The following is a 25,983-nucleotide window of genomic DNA, read 5'->3' on the forward strand; positions in this document are numbered from 1 at the left end:
CTAAAGTTTTCTCAGGAAGGCGTCCACCTTCTCAAATGCAGATCTTAGTCTTGGGCTCAAATCCGCATAGTCTTCTCTTGCTGAAAAATGCGTCCGAGGTCCCAGAAAACTCTGAGAATTTCTCTCAGTAGGGTTGTTTAAGCTATTCCTGGTAGTAAAAGTTTCAGACGATGTTTGACACAGATGAACTCTTAGATGAAGCTTACAATTTTCATCCTCCAGTCTCTTAATCTTTCTTTCACATCTGCAAAAGGCAAACATCCAGGAATCCATCTTTCCCTGAGTTAGACCCAAAGGACTTATGGCTTTAAGAAAAAAGGTGCAAACACTAACTTTTAAAATTAGCCTTAAGACCAAACTTAAGTTCCTTGAAACAGTATCTTGAAATACACATTGGTTAATGAATGCCAACTGTATAACGTGTAAAATTGTAATTTATTCTAAATAATCACACACACACACACACTCATTCCTGGCAAGTTAATTCCAACACTGTAGGGAGGAGACAAGTGATTGTCAGGGATGTCTGGCTCCACAGTTGTCACTGCTGCCCTCTGGTAGGGCTCTACTTAGAGGATTCCTCATGTAAGTATTACTATCTATGTAAAATCATCTCTGTATTATCATATGTGGACACTTTATCAAGCATAAGTTCAGTGAAACAACATATGATTCTCCTTAAGTAGGTGTTTAAACTACGAATAATAAACTTAGATTACTGGCATTCAGTAAAGCAGGTCAGAGATTATAAATATGCAACCGAGACATTTGCAAGTGCTTGTTTGCACTGTGTTTATCGTCCTTAAGATATCAAACTTTGGCTAGAGGAATACAAGGCAGCAGTTCCAATGGAGAAGATCGCAGAGCCGGTGATACAAAGAACTAAAGTAGCCTTTTGGCAATTGGCACACAGTATGCAATTCTGTTGTCAAAGACATTGCCCCCTTCACAGAAACAAAGGAAGGAATTCCATTTACGGTGTTGAGAATTGAAATTCCCAGTCTTTCCCTGTATAACTTTGAAGGGCATTTTGTCTCCGGGCACTCTCAGTTGTGAATTCAAGTATCACAGTCAGGGAAGACAGATAGACTGTGCCTTCAGCAGAAGTGCTACATCTTTGCACTGATGGTGCAATGTCCCAAAAAACACAAGTGAGCTTGAAATTTTCTGTTGAAGGAATACTGACAAGTAATTGTATACAAACAACTGTGCTAATTAGAAAGACAATGACTTCTCTGAAAATGAAGGGGGAAGGCCACTGAGAATAGGAAGAAAAACAGAGCAGCAACCAATAAAGCCCCAAAGTAAACCAAGAGGAGAAACTGTTCTATTCTAATAAGTTAGGAGAAAATTAATGTATTCATAGTATTTTCCAAAGTTGGTTTGTTCAGTTAGGTTCCTCTTCCTAGTAATCTCATGAGTCTGTCATATCAAAACTATTGTAAGGGCTGACCTCAGAACCCGGGTGACTAAATATAAGTTTTACTGCTAAAAGTATAACAGCTCCTAAACCCTGGGGATGACTCTATGCTAGAGGGCTGCACCCCCACCCATGAGACTATTTTGTAGTTTGACATTTAAAAATATAGGGAGCCCTTGTTCCCCCCTGTACCTAGGTAGCAACCATGGTAATGGACAGTCAAAAACGATCCTAGTCATAGACTATCGAAACAACCATACTAAGAGTAGAAATGCCATGGAAACTGTTGGGTTGGTTTACTCATGACTGAGTACTGGATTGTTTTCGCCTGCTCAAGCTTGGGAAAACATGGTGGTAATTGTTAAAATAAAGTTGATAATGGGTCAGCCTGACTGCAAAATTCTGCTTCTGTAAACGGCTTGCTTAACCCATTTGTGACTTGCTCTACCCCCTGCACTAACCCACTGTATCAGTGCTACGTGACCACCTGCTGTCAGTTCCTCATATCAAGGCCAGTTCCCATTACCAAAGCCAAAATAGGTTAACTGATAGGGTAGAGAGCCAATAGAAATAGGACAAGACTTGCTTGCTAAATGCCATCCAATAAGTATCTGCCAAGTTGTAAATACCCTGCCCCTGTTGTAATCACAATAAAAACCCCGCCTATCTGAGGGTCCGGGCTTTCAATCCAGATCAGCTTGGTGATGGTTGAGAGTCCAGGCTCCACCTGCAATAATGACTCTTGTGCGTTTGCATCGGTATCGGCTCCTTGGTGGTCCTTGGGGACTGGAAATCTTAGGCATAACAGCTTGGAGGACTCTTCCCAGAACCCCAAGATCCCAGGACCCTCGAACCAGAGTGTGACACTTGTTTTTCTTGTCTGTTTTGGCGTCCTTAATAACCAGTAACTAATATTCTGTAAGGTTGTCATAAGACTTAAGCAGACATGTAGGTGGGTCATCTTGGAAGACCAGGCCCCCTCCTTAGTGGGGAACAAAGTCCCCTCCTCACTTAGTATAGTCAGTAGGAAGGAAACGGGCTGCTCCTGGGGCGCAGCAGCCTAAGGCCAACAATCCCTATTCACTTCTTCCTCCTCTGGGCAGAAGGAATTCGTTCACTGAAAATCTGCTTTGTGCCTTTGGTGCGTCTCTTTGGTGTTTGCTTCTGGCTGTTTGTATCTACTTTTCTGAAACTCACATAAGATGGGACAGACTCAGAAGACTCCCTTTCTCTTCTGACAGACAATTTCAAGGACATGAAAAGCCAGGCACACGACTTGAGTATAGAAGTAACAAATGGGAAACCAATCACTTTTTGTTCTACATCCTGGTCTGGCAGGATTTGCTGGAAAATTCCCTTCCTAGTTAATGCCCTTTTTACCTCCTCAGGAACAGTTTCCAAGAGACACCTGGTCTCTGCTGGTATAGAGTTCCAAACAGCCTCCCCAGGTCCCCCCAAGTCTGAAAGACCAAGGGGAAGAGAGATCAGCTTCAAGTAGCCATTTTCTTCCAACTGAAGGTATTTAAAGGCCAATTGATCTGTACAATGCTCTAGTTAAAACTGGGCTCAGACTAGAGTCAAGGACTGGGTGGGCTGAGTCTTAGCCCAGGGAACCCCCAACCAGCTTTCCTCAGCAGAAAAGTACTTAGTGCACTAAAATGTCTTGCTAAAACTAGAAAGCCCTGGTAAATGAGACCGGAGAATGCTAAAATCATTTGTTAAGTTTTGTCTTAAATCTTGGTTATTGCAAGAGTAAGATTGGCATAAATACCTCTTGCCACTGGAAAAAGTATGGCCGACATTTATTTTGCTCGCTTTAAGATCTTTTGCATGTGTATGTGTGTGCAGGTGTGAGTGTGAACATGTTCCAGATGAAAACTGTCAGTATAATGTAAGAATGGGTGAGTTGACGTTCAAAGCTCATCAAGTTCGGGCCTTACCAAATGTTTTAAAGGATTAGTGCATAGTTTAATACAAACAGTTAAAAGGTATCTAAGGATTCTTTAATTTGCAGTTTTAAGTCTGGTATCTTAATGCATAAGGCTATTTAACATGTAATCAAGTTATTTTCTTTAGCAAAAGACATTGGAAATGTGAAATTTATTTTCCTCTGCTGTTAATATTCAGGGCTAAATGTCAGAAATTTGGATATTAATGTTTATCCCTGTTAAAAAAATTGCTTGGGTTTCTCAGGGAGAGATGGAAAAAAAGGCAGAAACCCTTAGGCCAGGCCTGCAAGCCTATCCTCAGGAGTGAGGGTGATGTGGCAAAGGGGCAGCTTAGCCAGTCCATGGGGTGGGCCAGGCCCTGGGGGAGTCCACACATGGTGGAAAAGCGTAAGCTGGCACAGAGGCAATTCTCCCAGCCCCAAGGAGTAGGATGGGCAAATGGAGGCTTTTCCTTGTCCCGTATCTTTTCCTTACAGGTGGACATAACATCCTGATGATAAAATAGGTGTTGTGATGATGCTATTGAAGTCTATAACTGCTCCTTGGGAGGTTTGAACATTAAAAAAAAGTTTTCAGAAGACAGTTCAAAGTTTATCTGGACAATGTAATTTGACTTCTAGGCTATGTTGCAATTTGGATGTGTCTTAAAAAAGGGGACAAAGATACCAAGTCTGGATTCTTGTTTGTCATTCTGGAATGTGTAATTCTTGCATGGAGGGAAAACTGTCATTTGAGTTCAGAGGTGTTCTAGGCAATAACGCAGACCGCAGGGAAACAAATGACCCCTTTAAAGCAGCCACCCGGAGGGAACAGACTGTGGCCAGTGCCTCTAGATTTCAGAGTTCTTCAAATACAACTGAAAGCTAAAATGTAAATATTAAAGCAGAGGTTACTAAAAGAGTTTAGAGATCAAGATGGATTTCTAGATATGAGATTGGAAAATAAAGTTGTCCTAAATGTTTCATTGCAATTGGACAAAAGAAATAATTTAGGCTGCCAAAATGATTGTTTAATTTGCTATTCCAATTTGCCTTGCTGGTTTTATAAATTTCCAGGTAGAACTACAGTCAAGGACAGATGATTCTTACAAGTTTATCAAATGTAACTTTGGCCCTTACCAAGTTCCAGTTAAGATGATGCTTAAAAGCTACTTCTGTGTGGACCATCTTGTTGCTTTAATTGGAGTAAGAGGACTTTTGTAAGATTCATTGATCTGAAAACTGTGGTTCAAAGCCAGCCCAGGCAGAGAAAGGTCCCTGTGAGAGTCTTCATCTGTATTGAGCCAGCAGAGTGCTGAGAACAGAGTTGTGTGGAGCTTAAAGTGGTAGGGTGCTAGCCTAGAACTGAAGAGCTGAGGGACAGCACTCAGGTCCTGAGTCCAAGTCCAGCGACGGATCAAGAGAAATGTCAAAGGTGCATTGACCTCAGCATGGAAAAGGCTGGGACGAAAGAGATGGAGCATCCAGAGGCAGGAAGCCACTGCGTGGATGGCAGCGAGGGTGTCAGATCCTAGAGTCATGTGTGCTTGGCCTTCACAAGTTCATCAGAGCCAGGAGGTCCTGGAGGAACTTGCCAGTCCTCTGTGATAGTGGGTAGTAAAGCTAAGATTGTCTAATGAAGGGATAGCTTAAAATCCCAACCCCTGCATCTGCTCAAAGCCCTGAGCGGCAGTGAGAATTCTGAGCTCGCACATCTGTTCAGGAAGGAAGCTTGTGGACCTGAGATGGTGTCCTTCCCGAGACCTACCTGATGCCTACTAAGGTAATTTAGGCATTGTTAGGTTATCAGAGATCTGTTTCCCCAGCCAGTCAGGAAAACGCTTTTGCAAACTGAAATGTTAAAAGGCGACACTGCTGTAGCCCCAAAAGTCTATAACGTTGTTAGAAGTTAAAAGTTGAATGTGATTTCCAGTTTGGAGGAAAGCTTGTAAACTGGACATCTAATCCTGCAGCCTCTCGCTAAAGTAGACTAAGGTGATAGGTTCCTGGCTAGGTCAGGTCAACGCCCCTGAGCAGGCCTGAAGAAGTTACAGAAGAGGAATGATCTTCACCCATCAGCTCCCTTTAAAAGATGAGGAAGGATAAAGTAGGGAGCCCCCTTCCCCCCTGCTCTCCTCCCACTTCCACCCTCCCTTCTCAAAGAAGCCTCAGGCACTAGATGTCCTCTTCCCCCTGAATTCCTGGCAGGGAGGGAGTGGCCAAAGGTTTATCACCAGGCTCTTCTGGGGGGCTCCGGGCCACCGGAAAGCGCGCAATCAATTTGTCTAAGGTGGGCAAGTTAGACAGGCAGTGGGTGAGTCTCCAGCAGCCTTCAAAGGCTGCTTGTGCTTACCGTCCTTCCGCTTCCATAGATCTAGAGGCTGAGGAAAATTGACAACGATTCATGTAGCATTTGTGGGACAGGCAGCTCCAGGCATTAGAAGGAATATTAGCAGCAGCAGCGTGCCATGCCAGACCACAAATGCGGCTGGCGGAGTAGCCGCCAAGAGAAAGAGGGCAAGAGGAACGGTGCCAGGAGCCTACAGGGAGGTGATTTACTGAGATAGAAAGTACCTGCTAGCTTTTCTAGTCACTGTTTCAGGATGGATGGAAGCTTTCCTAACCAAGTGGGAAACAGCACAGAGAGTACAGAAGAAGCTTCTAGAGGAGATAATTCCCAGGTTTGGACTCCCAGTAGCCATAGGCTCAGACAATGGCCCCTCTTTCCTCACTTAGGTAAGGCAGCTATTAGGTAAGTCATTGGGGATTATTAGGAAATTACATTGTGCCTACCACCCCCAAACTTCAAGTCAGGTAGAGAGGAAAAGAGAGCTTAACCAAATTAGCCCTTGAGACTGGTGAACACTGGCCAGCCCTCCTCCACCACCCTGTTCGCCATCACACCCTAGGAAGCAATGTTCCCGCGCCTCCTCCTTTAGGCACCAGGCTTGGTTGTGAAGCAGTAGCTAAACTGTCCAACCAGCATTTGCCGAAAGGCAACCAGGACTATATTAGGGGGTTCACTAGCCAGGCCTTAGGGTAAGCTTCTTGAACCAGGCTAAGCAGAAAGTTGCAGCAGTCCAGCAGGAGGTGTGACATTCTGTGGGAGCCACTGCTGCCTGTGGCTGCCCCACCCCCTCCCATCCCATTGGGGTTCAGATCAAGTACAGCCTGACAGCCATCGGAGCCATCCACCAACTCCTCACCACTCAAGTGGGTTTGGACATCGGTGAACGCATGCACCCACTGAGACGCTGACCAACTCCCTGGCAGAAGTGGTCCTCCCAAACAGGACAGGTTTCTTTGGAGAGGAAGGCTGTCTTGGGGTTAAGCATACGGGAATGAGCAGAGAAACACCAGGAAAGCATGGGATGGGATGAGTCTTTGTGTAACGGGTCCCTTTGGCTGACATTGTTAAAAACCTCGGTAGCAGGACCTTGGAGGTTGGTAATAGTCATCTTAATGGTTGGTCCTTGTATTCTTTTTTAAATTAAATGTTATTAAGGTGTCAATAAATTAAGTTGTATTGACAAGGCCAGTGAGTCCATTTCTTGTGATATCGTACACCCTCGTTTTTCTTTCTCTTCCCTAGATCAGGTAGGCATATATACAAACCATACCCAGTGTACTAAAATCACATAAAGTAACCATATAGGGTACGCCAAAGGAAATTCACCTAAAACTTCAAAGGCGACATCAACAATAGACTCCACCTGTGTCCTTCTCTTGGGGTTGTTTTTGCTTATCCTGTTCTTATATGATGTGTACATAGCTTTGGAGCTATGGTGATCCTCTGATAGGTCTATTGTAGACCTTTTCATGTTTAGTAGTTGTTTGGTTTTAGATATATACTGTGAGGTCACTGACCCAAACGTGGAAATACCATTTGACAAGAAGTTTGTTGTTTTGCAGACCTGGTCTCTACTGGTCTTTGTACTCTTAAGAGGCTCACTGCATTTCTAAGAGATCGTGTCAGCGCGGTACAGCTAAGAGTGCTGAGGTCTCCATATCAGCCCCTGGACAGGAAAGCCATAAAAATGTAGGATAATGAGGGCATGACTGGCCCCCCCCAGTAAGCAGTAGAAGAGGAGGGAATGTAAGGGCTGACCTCAGAACCCGCGTGACTAAATATAAGCTTTACTGCTAAAATTATAACAGCTTCTAAACCCTGGGGATGACTCCGTGCTAGAGGGCTGCACCCCCACCCGCGAGACTATTTTGTAGTTTGACATTTAAAAATATAGGGAGCCCTGTTCCCCTCTCTACCTAGGTAGCAACCATGGTAATGGACAGTCAAAAACGATCCTAGTCATAGACTATCGAAATAACATACTAAGAGTAGAAAGGCCATGGAAACTGTTGGGTTGGTTTACTTATGATTGAGTACTGGATTGTTTTAGCCCGCTGAAGCTTGCTTAGTGGTAATGGGAAAACATGGTGGCAATTGTTTAAATAAAGTTGGTACTAGGTCAGCCTGACTGCCAAATTCTGCTTCTGTAAGCGGCTTGCTTAACCCATGTGTGATTTGCTCTACCCGCTGCACTAACCCACTCTATCAGTGCTATGTGACCACCTACTGTCAGTTTCTGATATCAAGGCCAGTTCCCATTATCAAAGCCAAAATAGGTTAAGTGATAGGGTAGAGAGCCAGTAGAAATAGGACAAGACGTGCTTGCTAAATACCATCCAATCAAGTATCTGCCAAGTTGGAAATATCCGGCCCCTGTTGTAATCACAGTACAAACCCTGCCTATCTGAGGGTCGGGACTCTCAATCCAGATCCGCTGTGTCGGTGACGGTTGAGAGTCCAGGCTCCAGCTTGCAATAAAGCCTCTTGTGCATTTGCATCGGTATCGGCTCCTTGGTGGTCTTTGGGGACCGGAAATCTAGGCATAACACTATGTTTTACAGTCTACTTAATAAGTTTTGTTTATTTTCTGTGACTCTAAACTTACTCCTGTAATTTATTTGATAGCTGGGAGATTTTAGATAGTTGTGCTTGCACTGTCGATGTCCAAACAGCGTCCTGATATGCTCGAGCTCTGTTCTGCTCCTAAAGAAAATTGAAGAGTCATTTTTCAATCAATATTTCTTGAACAAGTTCCTATATTCTCTCCGTGGTGTAGAACACTATGAGATATGGGAAAGCCGGTGCTTGAATTTACAGTACTTCTCATCATTATCCCCTGCATTTAATCTAAATACTAAATACCTAAGTGCAGTTTTCTCTTGGGGAGGACATGAAGTAAGTACTACAGCAGGTGTACAAGAGTATGGATAAAACTTAATAAAATAGAACAAGACCAATCAAATTTGAGAAAGAAAACCTGACCTGAATGAAAGTCTATGAGCATGTTCCAATTTGTTTTATTTTTGACGGTTGTCCATTGTGGAGCTTGATCTCAGTGCCTGGGCATTGTCCCTGAATTTTTCTACTCAGGGTACTACTTGACCACTTTGAGCCGCAGCTTCACTTATGGTTTTCTGGAGGTTAACTGGAGAGGAGTCTCAATAGACTTTCCTGTCTGGGCTGGATTTGAACTGCAGTCCTCAGATCTCAGTCTCACGAGTAGCTACTATTAGTTACAGGCGTGAGCCACAGGTGCCTGGCTTGCATGTTATAATCTGTATGAATTATTGTTTTCTAAGAATTTAATTTTATGGCAACTAGATTTCAAACATGAAGTAATTTTTTTTTTTTTTGCCAGTCCTGGGCCTTGAGCTCAGGGCCTGAGCACTGTCCCTGGCTTCCTTTTTGCTCAAGGCTAGCACTCTGCCACTTGAGCCACAGCGCCACTTCTGGCCATTTTCTGTATATGTGGTGCTGGGGAATCGAACCAAGGGCTTCATGTATACCAGGGAAGCGCTCTTGCCACTAGGCCATATCCCCAGCCCATGAAGTAATTTTTAATAAAAAGAATGTTATTGAATATAAATGTACTTACAATGTGGGAATAATGTAGAATATATAGAATATGATGTAATATGTAAGATAGAAACATTATATAATTTACTTCTAATAAAGTACATGAAACAATGTGTAAGTCCAAAATATACCTTCCAATAAATGTTTAAGCATATTAGAAATAAACATATTCACCTGTATAAAGTTGGACACTTTTTCTGCTTGTTCACTTATTTCGCTTTCCGTTTTTTGTGTGAGGAATATTCTGTACTGTTCTGTCATAGCTATGGTACACTTGCAACTCTCAGTAAGATGTTTTTGGTCTTCCTTCAGCTTTGTATTCTCCTCAGCCAGTGAATCGTTTTTGCTTTGCAGGGACTGTAACTGCTCTTTGAGGAAATTATTTTCTTCTTGCAGCTGTTGATATTTGCCCATCTGCAGATTCTCTGAGGCAGCAGAAACCTGCATGGTCATCAGCACAGGTTGGTAAAGAAAGGCAAGCTTACACAGATCAATCATGAGTATAGTAAGATACTTAGAATATGCTCCCCTGAATTACGCAGAAAGTCAACTCATTTCAAATGACTACAAGGTTAAAGTACATTCCCTCCATCGATCAGCTTTGTCATAAAACACTTGTGCTTGGTCTTGCACTTCTGTCTCCTAGTTTTCTTGTTTTTTTTCTTTATAGAATGACTCTAATTCCAACCTTAGAATTCCAATTCCACTTAAAGAGAGTGCAATCTATGCTGTCTAAAATTATAAGCCGTATTCTAATCTTCAAGTGTTTTTAATGTAAATCTGAATTTCATGCCAGAAAATGATGACTTTTGGCAAGTAACTATGTATGACATGTCCCAGTATAGAAGTTTAGTGATATAATCTACGCATGGTTTTGAACAAAATGGACTGGATTCAATTACATGATTTTGTAATTGTCTGATTCTTGCCACAAAGCAGGGAGAATTCTAAGCCAAACAAGTAAATAATTGTACCTTTTCAAGAGCACGAAGTTGTGAAGAAGTGATTTCCTTTGCAATAGGGTTTGATTGGTGAGATGATTCTCAAGCTTGACTCTCTCTCTCTCTATATATATATACACATATTTATACATATATGTATATATATATATATATGGGGGCATTCCTCCTATAATTTTACTTTATCTGAATAGGACCTAGCCTTTGAGAATGCTCTCTAGTGAACAGAATGTGATGAATTTACTGTTTTATTTCAAACATTAAATTAGAAAAAGTTTAGAAACAGCAAGAAAACTTCCTCTCATTGGGAAGTTTGCCTTCAGAATCTCACCACTACACTACACTGTGAAGAAGCCCACATGTGGATTCCTTCAATGGCTGCTGTCACCCAGACATGTAGAGCAAGGCTTTTGGTGACACAGTCATCCCATACAATGCAGAGTGTAGAGAAATGGGCTGACTTCACTACTGATTCAATTCCAAATGGAAACACATTAATGTTGCACTGAAACTCCACATTAAGAGGTGGATTGTTCTAGGTAAACAAATGGGACGGGAATGCACAATAAACATGAATAGAAACCCATAATCTTCCAGCTATCTTAAAGCCAGTATGTAGAGGAAAAGGAATAGATAACTAGTATAAAAATAACTATGCTAACAATTACAAGCGTAATGAATCAAAACCGCAATTCACAGCCTCATTTAATGTGACTTTTCCCCTTCATTTAAAAAAATATTCTTTATGTATTTGTACAAGGGGGCTTCAATTCAGGCTATCAATTTATAAGTACAAAAATCGTGACCAATGTCACCCCTCCTATTGTACTTCATCTGTCTCAAACCTAACTATCCTTTAAGCGAATCCTTTTCTTTTCTGAAGCTGTAGGGATCTTGTTAACTATGAGACTTTGGAGAGAAGCAACTAGGATCCCAAAATGCCACATTGGAGCGATCCATTGGGCAAATGGAGCTTCCACACTTGCACCCATTTGGCTAGTCCTTTGCGGAACTCCAGGCTCTGCTGGGATATGACTTTTCTGTGGGGCTGTTTGTGTTCTTAGTCATCCCCAACCAGGAAAACAAGGCCAACTACCTGGTGATCATGCCATCGGTAGAATGTTAACACTGTTTAGAATTGGTTTGGACATTTCCCTTATGTTTGATTGTATGCTTCATGTGTGGTGCTCTATCTATTCTATCAAGAAAGCAAAAGCCCACTTTGGGATATATCTCAACCAAGTGGCCCATTTATAGTTAAACCTCTCAAAGAAAAAATGTAAGATTTCATCACAAAACAACACAGCCTGTGTACATTTTAGGAAATGAGAAAAGGTAAATTTCAAATAAAACTTTAGGTTATTATGTAGTTGTTTTATTTTAAAACATTCCATCAAACAGAAGTGAAATAAAGTGCTGGATTAATAGACTTTTGTAACATAAACAGTACATGTAAGGAGTCACAAAGGTTTTGCACTGTTCTACCTTAGAGATTTCTTTGTATCGCTTGGTCTGAAGTTTTTCCCTGTATAGTTTATGAGTCAGCTTTGCAAATTCTTCTGTCTGTGACTCATATGCGCTTCTCATGAGCCGTAACTCCTCTTTGAGGACACCCATTTCCTTTGACAGCTGTTCACATTTGGAGGATTGGATGTGCACATTTTCATCCTGCATGATACATAAGTGTAGGTAGGTAAAGAAGGAATTCCCGTGGCAACTGTATAACACAAAACGAGTTATAAATATTGTCAGATTCTTAGAATGGAGTCCCTTGAAGAACTCAGAAAAACAACCAATTTCAAAGTAATGTTGATTCACCCAATGGCTGTAGTAGAAACCTGATTTTGCCTTCAGACGTGTGAAGGAATAAGCCAGTTGTCAGGGTCAAGTCACCCCAGCTGATACACAGGGTAGAGAAATGGGCTAATCTCATTGTTGTTGATTAAATTTCACGTTGTGAACACTTTAATAATGTTACTGTAGAATTCCACACAGGGAGAAGTATTGTTCCATGTAAACAAGTAGGACAGAAATCCACAATAAATATGAAGTAGAAATTCTCAACCTGTCAGTTATCTTTGTGCTGGTAGGGAGCACAAAATGAATTGATAAGTAAATGTGCTACCGATGACATTTTAGCTTCTAAACTATAAGCATGTTTCCGTTACCGCAAGTTTTCTTTCTCATGGTTCTGTCTTCCTTGTCTTAATGTCCTTGTCTTAACTCGGGGCCTGATCACTGACCCTGGCTTCTTTGGCTCAAGGCTAGCTCTCTACCACTTGAGCCACAGAGCTGCTTCTGTGTTTGTCTGTATCTGTGGTGCTGAGGAATCGAACCCAGGGAGTCACGTATACGAGGCAAGCACTCTACCACTAGGCATATTCTCAACCCCGTACATAGTAATTTTCTATGGTGCTGTTGGTGTGGTTCAGTGTCCAAAGCTAGGGAAACTAGGCTATTCATCCACGCCTGTTGCCCTTGGCCTTTGGAAGAAGTTTCATATTTGTTGAGATTGGTTCTGTTATGCTTAATTGGATTTTTTATGTTTGGTGCCATTTATTTCCTACTGAAAAATAACCCCCAAACTTTGAGACACAGTTTGACAAAACGGTCCCTCAAAGTTAAACCTTACAAAAACAAAGATTTTTTCACAACCCAGCTTGGCTTGTATATAGCAAATAGAATGACGATAGATAAATTGTAGTCAAACTTTAAATAATCTCACAATTTTTATATTTTAAATTATTCTGTAAGTGCCACAGGTTAGTATAGCCACTTTCTCTATGAAATGGCAGTGTTTCTAGAAATGTAACAGCATGTTTGGTGTTCCAGTGATGAATGGCTTGCGTCTGTCTCATTCACGTGGGAAGGGGCTAAGCGTCAAAGTGACAGAGCATCTTGGGCTTACACCGTGGCGTGCTGTGATTGCAAATGAAAAACTCTGAGTACTGAGTAGTGGCAAGAATTCTAAGTGGGGTGAAAATAAAATTATTGCGGGTAGAAGTTAGCATGTCCTTGTTCTGGAGCACAGTCTCTAGATTGCTTCCATGAACACATAGCGTGTAGGACAACCTGGAACACCAATATAAGGGATACACTGTGGTCAAAGTGGCTCCATGTGAGTTTCAGTAGAAGAGAGACAGAGAAAGGACGCGAGAGACACAGAGAGAAAGGCATTCCGTAGCCGACTTCTTGCCCTTAGGAGCCACCACCCCTGTGAGGAAATGCACACACAAAGGAAGTCCACCCAGAGGCCAGCAGCACTCAGATAAACAGACATGGGGGAGGAAAACCTCCAGTGGACTCCTACCAAGCAGTTCTCAAGCAGTCTCACGAGAACCACAAGGAACGGCATGAGTACAAGTTTCCTCAGCAAGTGTCTCCCAAACCACAGACTTAGGAAGAAAGCAAGTCCCTTGAGATAGAAGATTTGGGGTAAGTTTTAGAAAGTTATGACAGAAAAGTGGATTCAACAGTTCAATGTATTCTCAGTTAATTCAATTGTATTTAGTAAGAACAATTTTTATACTTATTTTTACTGTTTATCATTCAAGTGATATGCAGAGGGAGTACAGTTACATACATAAGGTAGTGAGTGCATTTCTTGCCAAACTTGTAGCCTCAACCCTCATTTTTCTCCCACCTTCCCTCCTCCACCATTCCTAGTTCACAACATACTGTCTTGTAAGGACAATTTTTGGAAACACTTTTCCCATTATGTTCTTGTTCTATAAGTGATTTGGAGATTAGAAAAACACCCATTCCTTGGAGCTGCCCTGCTCTGAGTGCAAGTGTACCTTTCCTACTACCTGTTTCACCTCCAAGCTCAACTCTTCTCTACATTATCCAAATCCTTTCCCTTTGAAGTTACATTGGCTGTATGGAATTTTCTAGTTTCAGGAGTGCTCCAGGCTCTGCTAACTCATTAATGAGTTAGCAGAGGGGAGTAAGCCAGAGAAATTGCTTGGGGCTACCAACATTCTGTTTGTCTTTATTGGATTTCTGGGAGTTATTGAAGTAGGAAGGCTTCAACGAAGGTGACTAGTTCAACTAATGATCACATTCAGCATGGCCCCTTCAACTTGATCAGTTATACATTCCATCCTCCTTCAAGTTCACTTCTTCTATACAGTAGCCTCGAGGGCCACTACCAGGTTTGGATAATTTCTCTGCATAGCCAATCTCCTACACGTTATGTTTCCCCCTGGGATTCTGAAGGTACATTGAGATTTCCTAGTTTCAGGAGTGCACCAGGCTCTTCCTTGTCCACACTTAGTGCATCACCACACGTAGTTCGTCCTGCTATTAATAAAGTTAGGAACGTGACAGCATTATGGAAGATTAATTACCTCACTCACGTTTACCTTTGAACCATTCAGTTCCATATCTGGTGGTGTCATATCTGTTTCAAGCTGTGTTTTCACGTGGAGTTTGTTAGTATGCTCTTCTTCTGGAACATTTTCATGAGATGCAGTAGTTTCTTCGTTGCTTTCCTCTTTTCCTCGGCATTTACTGTGAATAAGTGCGATCATCTTAACATTTTGATTAATAAAGGGAAAGGTCACTTTGTGAGCTCTCTTGTCAGATATCGATGTGACATTGCATAAGATCAAGCACATATGATGTGTAGAAAACTTTGCACACTTTCCGTATATAATGCAAGGAGAATTGAGAGATCTTAGGAAGGACAATGAGACAACATAAAATGTTCATTATTAGACTGTAATACAAGCAACAGACACGAAGAATTCCACTGGTCTGCTCACATCCCATCTGATTGGGAAAGGATATTATCTCCTTTGGGCTTAAAGAACTCCTAAAGTTATTAAGAAATTCAAGAAAGTTGTGATCTAAAAATCTAAGAGATTAATGGATGGTTTTTATGCTAACTTGGCTTTGTTCAAGCAGGAAAAGCAGGTCACTACTATCAAAGATGTGGCACTGCTTGCAACCCATGCATAGGGAGAGGTTATACATTGAGTAGACACTGCACAGATCTCTAAGAATAAAGATGCTGAAGGAGCTGGAGAGACTATAAATCAGTATCAGAACACGTTCCTCATATGTGCAGAACTCTTGGGTCAGTCCCAGTACCACTAGAAAGCAAGGCCTGAGATGAAGAACCCACACCATTGCTATGTCCTGCTGTGCTAGCCTTCTGCATGATATCTGCCAGCTGAAGTCACTAACTCAGCCATCCAAAACTGAGCTGGAGAAGGAAACAGCAGCAGATGTAAATAGCATGGGAAAATTATCTGTTTTAGCCCTCAAGGAGACCATAAGGGGTATTATCATGTAGTCTTAATTAGTGCAGCCACAGCAAAAATTGATTTGGATAGTTCAGTCCACCCAATAGTATCTCTAGCAGAGATGTCAATACCTTGCTTAGGCAGAATCCTGACAACATTTTGAGATGCACAGTTTACAGTAAGATTAAGGGCTACTAAAGTAGTAATTTCATAGCCTGGTTTCTCTTCAGATTGTATAAATCGTTTGCCTTTTACTATGATAACTATTTATCTTCACACTCAAAATTTTAAGTGAATATAATTTCTACAATAGATAATGAGCTATATATTATCAATACAATTATTTCCTATCTGTGTATATTTGAAGATTTCCACAGATTAAACAATGTAAGTATTCCAAAGCTCAGTCATTTATGTTTGCGCATTCTCACTAATGTCAAAACAGAGAAACTTCGCCCACAACAAATGATGTGGTAGTAATTCTAATGAAAACCTTTTTGAAGGTAATTTCAATACTGAGGTAATTCTTTGAGGTAGAAAACTATTTCAAATGGAAATGTTCTTCATTTCCTTGGAGTCTGATAAAATATATTGTAATACATAGTAAGCTCAAAGTAAAATGAATACAGTCTCTTGGCTGCTCAAATCACTATCATTAGTTTTGAAAGTAATGTAATGAGAATTAGGTTATAGTAGTTTCTGTAAGAAGGTAATCGGTGAGCTACTTCTAGGACATAAAATTCATTCTACATGTGCAACTTTCCAATCACTGATAAACATATACTAAACACTTTTTGGAAATGAGGAAATATAGATAGAATTTCCAAGGTCATTGATAGAGCAAGTATGAAATCTATGAACTAAATTAACTCATTTGTGTGAATATAAAGCCTGTCTTTCCTTTCTGTGTCACCCAACAATAACCTGTAATCACTGAAGGAAAACCATCCCTTATTTCTCACTCTCATGTCCATTAAAATAAAAACTCATTAGATCACATTGAAATCAACAACATTAAGGCACATTAGAAATAGAAGAGAAAAACAATTGAATGGAGTATATAGAAACAGTTACTAACCAGCTTGTGATGCTATATTATTAATATTAGTAAAGAAAGAAGTAATCTCTAAAACAAAAAATGCTTCTGGAGTTTCTGTTTATGCTTCATTTTGCATTTGTAAAGAAAACACAAGACAGTACCAATGATGAAATTTTGTGTAATTGTTAAGAATTCATTGTGAGCCCTATAAGTAAACTACAAATATGAATTATACAAATGACTTGAGCTTCCATTAAGAATACAAAGCATCAATGCATACTGAGGGTATTATGAATCCTCCCAAACAGTGTAAACTACATGCTGTAATTTACATAAATGCTTTTATTTGAAGTATTCAAACTTGATTTGGCACACTTAGTGACTCACATCTGTAATCCTAGCTACTCAGGAGACAGAGGTCAGGACCACAATTTGTAGCCAGCTTGGGCAGATGTGTCTGAGACTCTCCCTAACTAAGCACCAAAATCCAGAGGGGCAGTTGTGGCTCAAATGGGAGAACGCTTGCCTTGAACAAAACACTTGCGGGCAGCTACCAAGCCTTAATAGGACACACACACACACACACACACACACACACACACACACACACACACACAGAATTCTTCAACACAGGGTCTGGGTCTTGCTATGGAGCCTTCTACTGGTTGAGTCCTGACCCGAGGCCCTTTTGCTTTCTTTCCTGTTTGAATAGTGTCTCCCTCTTGCTGAAACTACAATCCTCCTAAACCTTCCCTCTCAATTAATTAGCTAGGGCTTTAGTTTAAAGCCATTATGCCCAGCTTAAATAAAAGCTTTTAACCCTGCAGCTCACTTGGTAGGTTGTATGATTTAGTATTTTCCCTACTTAGTATTTCTGAATTGAGTGATTGTTTCCCATCTAGAATACATGCAAGGTCATGAAAAACTGATCAAATAGCCATACTTTTCCATGTCATCAACTTCGCCTTCATTTTCTTCATTCTTTAATGTTGTTTCTGTCTTCTGGTGTTCACATTCCTTTTCAGGAGTGGTAATTTCCAAGGCTTCATCCTATGAAACAATAATAAATATTTATATTTACCCTACGTTACATTTCCTAAGAGAACAGGAAAATTCAATGCAAGATCCTGTGTGGGTAAACACTCAATACAGAGAGTAAAGATCTATTAAAATCATCTTTGTGACTCTCTGGCCCCCTCCTCTAGGAAAGCCTCCCTAGCTCCCATGGGTGAGTGTCCACATGAACCCTGGTACACTGTGAAAATTCCCTAGAAATTTACTGCCCCCTCAAACTTCAGTTGCTTCAGAGCATTTGTCGTGTAGTTCCTATATAGTTTCGGGGCTTACAGCAGAGGATCACAAGAAACCAATAGCTATGATGCTAAGTGAAATGAACTCAATTTTATTGAAATGATTGTTATATCAAAGTTGTAACTACTTTCAACATCCCATGTGTATCTGTAGTTTCTACTATTGATGATGTTTTTGTGTCACCCTCTTGTGATTGTAGCTACACTATCTCTGTAATCTTATCTGAGTATACAGGAAACCGTGTATACTGGTACTAGAATTAGGAAATTGAAAGGGAATACCAAAATTGAGAGACTAAGTGTAAAATAAGAGAAACAACAACAAAAGCAATACTTGCAAAACTGTTTGGTGTAAGTGAACTGAACACCTCAGGGGGCATAGGGGAAGGGGAGGGGGGTATAAAGGACAAGGTAACAAACAGTACAAGAAATGTATCCAATGCCTAACGTATGAAACTGTAACCTCTCTGTACATCAGTTTTATTATAAAAATTTGAAAAAAAAAGTTTCAGGGCTTACAAATAGCCTGACTGCTACTGGGCATGATACTTTCATTATAAAAGAAACCTGTAAGTTCTGACCTACATAGGAAATTTAAAATACCTTATGACCACTCTGCTTTATCGAATTTTCCTGTGCTCATTACTATGTAGTCCATCTGTATCCAGTTACTCCAGTTAAGTGGAGGAATATTTTCCTAAGTCTTCTAAGAACAAACTATTGAAAGGGTTGCTTCTCTAACTGTTGGTTCCTCATACCTCCACCCTTTTGCATCTGTAAAGTGTGGGGCAGTTACCAAATCCTCCCTGGGAAATAGTCTGTACAGAGTTGCCAAAATGATCAGTACACTGGAGCCATTTCTCAAGTGGTGGAAATGTCAAACAATCAAACAGGACAAAGTTAGAGGAACTTGCCTCATATGCTCAGTAGCAGAAAAGTTAAAAAAAAATTCACATTGGATTATCCGACTCTATCGGATTTTTGGTGCTTAGCACTTCCAGGCTGATGATGTCTGATCTGTGTCAACATAACAGACACAATGGATGGGCTACCAGAGTTGAAGTCATTTAAAAATGCAATTGGCTAACATGCAGATTCAGAAAACTCTGCTTCTCCCTGACTCTTGGTGGATGACCTGAGTATCCACAGGAAACTTGAAATTCACAGAGGGTCAGCTTCTATTTAGCAAAAGACAATGCCAACATGTTTCTCAAGACTGTTTAAATGGGAGTGAAAGACTGTAGGTTGGAAGGAAAAGGGTGTCTTTCTGGAAGCCCAGAGACAAGGCCAGTAATATTTCTTTTATGTTCTAAGAGATGAAAAAACCAAAGAATAGCAAAGGAAAATTAGGCTTATATGGATGGAAATAAAAGGATCAAGAGAGCAACATATGATCTGCTCTGAAGTTTTGAGTTCCTGAGTGACATATATGGACATGTATCAATCCTGTGTCCCTTATGTCTAGGAGCAGTATCTGAGACTTGAGAAAATCCTCAAATATCCATGCCTGGTACATCTAAAGTATTTGAAAAGTTGGGACCTTAGAGGCGATGTGGATGTGAAAATTTGTTATCTTTCTGTTAGTCAGTGTGCGGAATAATTCTTCTGGAGAACAACAGGAAACAAGAGACATTGCATTCTCATCTCTCATCTACTGAGTGAATTTCTTTCATGCCTTGGAGGTACAGGGACAATCGCTTACTGACAACTCTTACAATCCCTAGGTAGAGCTAGAGTAGGGACTATTGTTCAATTTACGATGCAATTCCATTCAAAATTATACACTATCTGCCACCTGTTAGAAATCACATTTCAGTAATGAGAGCTCCACTTATCTTAAGGGGCTTTAAGTGTCAAAGAATCTATCGCAGGAATCAGTTTAGCTTTTCTCTGCTTTTGCACAAAATTCCAGTTAAGTCACATATTCTGGTCAACTAAGAATCCTCCTAAATACATTTCTTGAGATGATTGTATGGCAGTCTTTCTCAACCTGAGCATTGTTATACACCAAATGAAAGGCCACTGTATCCATACACGACCACTACATGGACAAGTAAGCAGGAAATTTTGTAAGATGATTATTTTCTGAGGAGGTGGGGAGGATGTGCACTAAAAAGAGCCAACTTTATCTTTTTATTGATGGAGAACCTGGTCGTGAACCCCAAAGCCAACAGCAGAATCCAGAGGGGAAGAAGGACAGTTAGGAGAGGAAGGCAGGAAGAGACAGAGAGGGGCCTGATACAGCATCAGGAATGGAACCCAGATGTCAGCAGGTAATTAAACAACCTGCCCTGGTGCCCGCAAAAGCAGCCTTGAGAAAAACAAAGCCCAAAAGGGCACAAAGGAGGACGGCATGGCCAGCAACATGGGAGGGGCAGGGATCTGAGGGGAGAGGCTGGGGAGCCTCAAGTGGTTTTGGAAAGAATATTGGGCTTTTCTGTGCCCTCCCCATCTCCCCGGAAGGTGGAGAGAGGAATTCCTCCCAGGACAGAGTCAGAAGAGGAACAATCTCTTCTGGGGTCCTTGCGGCCCAGGACAAGAGGGAGTTTCGCAAGGGCTGCCATCCGGGCACTTGGCCATCGCAGTTTGGTTTAATGAGTTAGCAGAGGGGAGTACGCCAGAGAAATTGCTTGGGGCTACCAACATTCTGTTTGTCTTTATCGGATTTCTGGGAGTTATTGAAGTAGGAAGGCTTCAACGAAGGTGACTAGTTCAACTAATGATCACATTCAGCATGGCCCCTTCAACTTGATCAGTTATACATTCCATCCTCCTTCAAGTTCACTTCTTGTATACAGTAGCCTCGAGGGCCACTACCAGGTTTGGATAATTTCTCTGCATAGCCAATCTCCTACACGTTATGTTTCCCCCTGGGATTCTGAAGGTACATTGAGATTTCCTAGTTTCAGGAGTGCACCAGGCTCTTCCTTGTCCACACTTAGTGCATCACCACACGTAGTTCGTCCTGCTATTAATAAAGTTAGGAACGTGACAGCATTATGGAAGATTAATTACCTCACTCACGTTTACCTCTGAACCATTCAGTTCCATATCTGGTGGTATCATATCTGTTTCAAGTTGTGTTTTCACGTGGAGTTTCTTAGTATGCTCTTCTTCGGGAACATTTTCATGAGATGCAGTAGTTTCTTCGTTGCTTTCCTCTTGTCCCCGGCATTTACTGTGAATAAGTGCGATCATCTTAACATTTTGATTAATAAAGGGAAAGGTCACTTTGTGAGCTCTCTTGTCAGATATCGATGTGACATTGCATAAGATCAAGCAAATATGATGTGTAGAAAACTTTGTACACTTTCCATGTATAATTTAAGGAGAAATGAGATATCTTAGGAAGGACAATGAGAATACATAAGATGTTCATTATTAGACTGTAATACAAGCAACAGACACGAAGAATTCCACTGGTCTGCTCACATCCCATCTGATTGGGAAAGGATATTATCCTCTTTGGGCTTAAAGAACTCCTAAAGTTCTTAAGAAATTCAAGAAAGTTGTGATCTAAAAATCTAAGAGATTAATGGATGGTTTTATGCTCACTTGGCTTTGTTCAAGCAGGAAAAGCAGGTCACTACTATCAAAGATGTGGCCCTGCTTGCAACCCATGCATAGGGAGAGGTTATACATTGAGTAAAGTAGACACTGCACAGATCTCTAAGAATAAAGATGCTGAAGTAGCTGGAGAGACTATAAATCAGTACCAGAACACATTCCTCATATGTGCAGAACTCTTGAGTCAGTCCCAGTACCACTAGAAAGCAAGGCCTGAGATGAAGAACCCACACCATTGCTATGTCCTGCTGTGCTAGCCTTCTGCATGATATCTGCCAGCTGAAGTCACTAACTCAGCCATCCAAAACTGAGCTGGAGAAGGAAACAGCAGCAGATGTAAATAGCATGGGAAAATTATCTGTTTAGCCCTCAAGGAGACCATAAGGGGTATTATCATGTGGTCTTAATTAGTGCAGCCACAGCAAAAATTGATTTGGATAGTTCAGTCCACCCAATAGTATCTCTAGCAGAGATGTCAATACCTTGCTTAGGCAGAATCCTGACAATATTTTGAGATGCACAGTTTACAGTAAGATTAAGGGCTACTAAAGTAGTAATTTCATAGCCTGGTTTCTCTTCAGATTGTATAAATCGTTTGCCTTTTACTATGATAACAATTTATCTTCACACTCAAATTTTTAAGTGAATATAATTTCTACAATAGATAATGAGGTATACATTATCAATATAATATTTTCTATCTGTGTATAGTTGAAGATTTCCACAGATTAACCAATGTAAGTATTCGAAAACTCAACTATTCATGTTTGTGCATTCTCACTAATGTCAAAACAGAAAAACTTCTCCCACAACAAATTTTGTGGTAGTAATTCTAGTGAAAACATTTTTAAAGGTATTAACAATACTGAGTCATTCTCTGAGGTAGATAACTATTTCAAATGGAAATGTTCTTCATTTCCTCGGAGTCTGATAAAATATATTGTAATATATACAAAGGTAAAAAAAATGAATACAATCTCTTTGCTGCTCAAATCACTATCAGTTTTGAAAGTAATGTAATGAGAATTAGGTTATAGTAGTTTCTGTAAGAAGGTAATCGGTGAGCTACTTCTAGGACATAAAATTCATTCTACATGTGCAACTTTCCAATCACTGATAAACATATACTAAACACTTTTTGGAAATGAGGAAATATAAATTGTATTTCCAAGGTCATTGATACAGCAAGTATGAAATCTATGAACTAAATTAACTCATTTGCGTGAATATAAAGCCTGTCTTTCCTTTCTGTGTCACCCAACAATAACCTGTAATCACTGAAGGAAAACTTTCCCTTATTTCTCACTCTCATGTCCGTTAAAATAAAAACTCATTAGATCACATTAGAAATCAACAACATTAAGGCACGTTAGAAATAGAAGAGAAAAACAATTGAATGGAGTATATAGAAACAGTTGCTAATCAGCTTCTGATGATATATTATTAATATTTGTAAAGAAAGGAGTGATCTCTAACACACAAAAAGGCTTTTGGAGTTTCTGTGTATGCTTCATTTTGCATTTGTAAAGGGAACATAAGACAGTACTATGATGAAAATTTTGTGTAATTAAGAATTTCATTCTGAACCCTATAAGTAAACTACAAATATGAATTATACAAATGGCTTGAGCTTCCTTTAAGAATATAAAGCATCAGTGCATACTGAGGGTATTATGAATCCTCCCAAACAGTGTAAACTACATGCTGTAATTTTCATAAATGCTATTATTTGAAGTATTCAAACTTGATTTGGCACACTTAGTGACTCACATCTGTAATCCTAGCTACTCAGGAGACGGAGATCAGGATCACAATTTGTAGCCAGCTTAGGCAGAAATGTCTGAGACTCTCCCTAACTAAGCACCAAAATCCAGAGGGGCAGTTGTGGCTCAAATGGGAGAACGCTAGCCTTGAACAAAAAACTTGCGGGCAGCTACCAAGCCTTAATAGGACACACACACACACACACACACACACACACACACACACACACACTCAAAAGTCCTTGAATACAGGGTCTGGGTCTTGCTATGGTGCCTTCTACTGCTTGAGTCCTGACCCAAGGCCCTTTTACTTTCTTTCCTGTTTGAATAGTGTCTCCCTCTTGCTGAAACTGCAATCCTCCTAACACTTCCCTCTCAATTAATTAGGTAGGGTTTTAGATTAAAGCCATTATGCCCAGCTTAAATAAAAGCTGTTAACCCTGCAGCTCACTTGGTAGGTTTTATGATTTAGTATTTTCCCTACTTAGTATTTCTGAATTGAGTGATTGTTTCCCATCTAGAATACACGCAAGGTCATGAAAAACTGATCAAATAGCCATACTTTTCCATGTCATCAACTTTGCCTTCATCTTCTTCATTCTTTAATGATGTGTTGCTCATGTGTTGTTCATCTTCCTTGGCAGCATTGCTAATTTCTAACAGGATATCCTATGAAACAATAAAAAATATTTATATTTACCTTAGGTTATATTTCCCAAGAGAACTGGCAAATTCAATAAAAGATCCAGTGTGGGTAAGCACTCAATACAGAGAGTAAAGATCTAGTAACATCATCTTGGTGACTCTCTGGCCCGCTCCTCTAGGAACGCCTCCCTAGCTCCCATGGGTGAGTGTCCACATGAACCCTGGTACACTGTGAAAATTCCCTAGAAATGTACTGCTTGCTCAAACTTCAGTTGCTTCAGAGCATATGCCATGTAGTTCCTACTAAGTTTCAGGGCTTACAAATAGCCTGCCCGCTACTGGGCATGATACTTTCATTATAAAAGAAACCTGTAAGTTCTGGCCTCCATAGAAAATTTAAAATACCTCATGACCACTCTGCTTTATGGAATTTTCCTGTGCTCATGATATATAGTCCATCTGTATTCAGTTACTCCAGTTAAGTGGAGGAATATTTTCCTAAGTCTTCTAAGAACCAACTATTGAAGGGGTTGCCTCTCTAACTGTTGGTTCCTCATGCCTCCACCCTTTTGCATCTGTAAAGTGTGGGGCAGTTACCAAATCCTCCCTGGGAAATAGTCTGTACAGAGTTGCCAAAATGATCTGGCAATCTTTCTACGTGTATATGGAATATATATATATATGTTTATACAAAATAATATATCCATATCCATTGCTTTCTATAAAGTGCAGTTTGCTTAAGTGTTTGTGCATATGTGTTTGTGCATGTGTGTGTGTATTTCTACCATGGTGGAAACGTCTATGTAGATAGATAGAGATGTGTATGTGCTAAGTAATGATACTTGTATTTCAAGCACTTCAAAGTAAATTGAGGTGATAGATACCTTTCTGATGTTGTCCACGTAGGCCCCAAATGCCACCAGTTTCGCAGCTATCCTGATGTTCCCCACAGAAACGGCGTGCTGGAGGGCAGTTTTCCCACAGGCATCTCTCCTGTTTGGGTCAGCACCATGTTCCAGCAGAATACACACACAGTCCTCTTGTTGGCACTGGGTAGCCTGTTGGGATAGCGTCAGAAAGTGAGTGGTCAGGTCACACGTGGTCTGCTAGTTAGTTCTGGTTCAACGAGGAAGGTTCCCGTCATCCGTGTATTGGTGTGGTAAGCGGGTCAACCAAGTCCCTCTCAGGTGGCCATGGTTGGGTCCTAGTTACCTTCATCAGAGCTGTGTTGCAGTCGCTATCCACAGCATCCACTTCACAACCACTCCTCAGAAGGAGGGTCACCACTTTTGGGTGGCCATAGGCACAGGCAAAATGCAGAGCCGTCCTGTGCGGGTGCAAAGGCCTCTCAGGACCTGGCAGAGCGCGCTCCGAAGCCGCAGCCTCCCCCCGGGCAGTGTGGACGCGGAGCCGCGAGGGCCCCACTTCTCCCAACATGGACTCCTGGCTGAAGGGGTTGTAACGCACGCTGGCTTTCCGTCTGTCCTACTAGTGGGGAAACCATGCGTTCCTATGACTACAGAGTGTGGCGAGTGCCAGGGCCTGGGGGTGCAGCCGGGCGACCCCCCCCCCCCCCCCCCAGTGCTGGGCTTCTGGCTTAGCGGGGGCCTCTTCTGGGCTGCTGGGCTGATCAGGCTGAAGCGCACAGCCCTGGGAGGGGCAGCCCCTGGCCCGAGATGGGGCCCGGGAGAACCCCGCAGACGCCCTGCAGGGCCGAGCCTGTCACCCCCGAGGCCTCGAGCGCAGCAGGGGCGCAAGGCCGTGGCCCCGACTTGGTCAGCAGCGCCTCCGCCAGGGCGCGGGGCTGCGAGTGGGGGCGGGATGGGTGCCGGGGACCCGCCCCGCTCTCGGTAGGGGGTCCGTGGGGGGGGGGTTCAGATCCGCCCCGCCCCCGCCCCGCTCTCGGTAGGGGGTCCGTGGGGGGGGATCGGATCCACCCGCCCCCGTCCCGTCCCCCGCCCCCGCCCCCGCGGCCCCGGGTCCTCACCGGTCTTGCCTGTCCGCGGCGTTCACGTCCGCCTTCCCCCGCACCAGCATCTTCCGCACTCGGGCCGCGTCGCCCACGCTGGCCGCCCGGTGCCACTTGGTGACAGCTTTGTAGTGGGCGAGGGCCCGCGGGGAGTCCGCGCCCCCCGGCTGCCCGGCGTCCCCCCAGCAGCACCGGAGCGCCCTCCTCAT

At 41.8% G+C, this 25,983-nt stretch overlaps 1 protein-coding gene across 1 annotated transcript; it reads right to left on the bottom strand.

Moving 5' to 3' along the window:
• LOC125366875 (putative ankyrin repeat domain-containing protein 20A3) lies at positions 1 to 25,983 on the bottom strand. The gene is made up of 11 exons (XM_048367596.1): positions 25,793 to 25,983; positions 25,018 to 25,252; positions 24,690 to 24,863; positions 23,723 to 23,829; positions 20,846 to 21,008; positions 17,464 to 17,570; positions 14,582 to 14,744; positions 11,718 to 11,900; positions 9,448 to 9,714; positions 8,303 to 8,400; positions 1 to 244 (listed from the first exon to the last, which is right to left on the bottom strand). The coding sequence occupies exons 1-11, from the start codon at positions 25,981 to 25,983 to the stop codon at positions 1 to 3; spliced, it is 1,932 nt and encodes a 643-aa protein (XP_048223553.1).

This window comes from Perognathus longimembris, chromosome 18, assembly GCF_023159225.1.
Source record: "Perognathus longimembris pacificus isolate PPM17 chromosome 18, ASM2315922v1, whole genome shotgun sequence".
Lineage (NCBI taxonomy): Eukaryota > Metazoa > Chordata > Mammalia > Rodentia > Heteromyidae > Perognathus > Perognathus longimembris.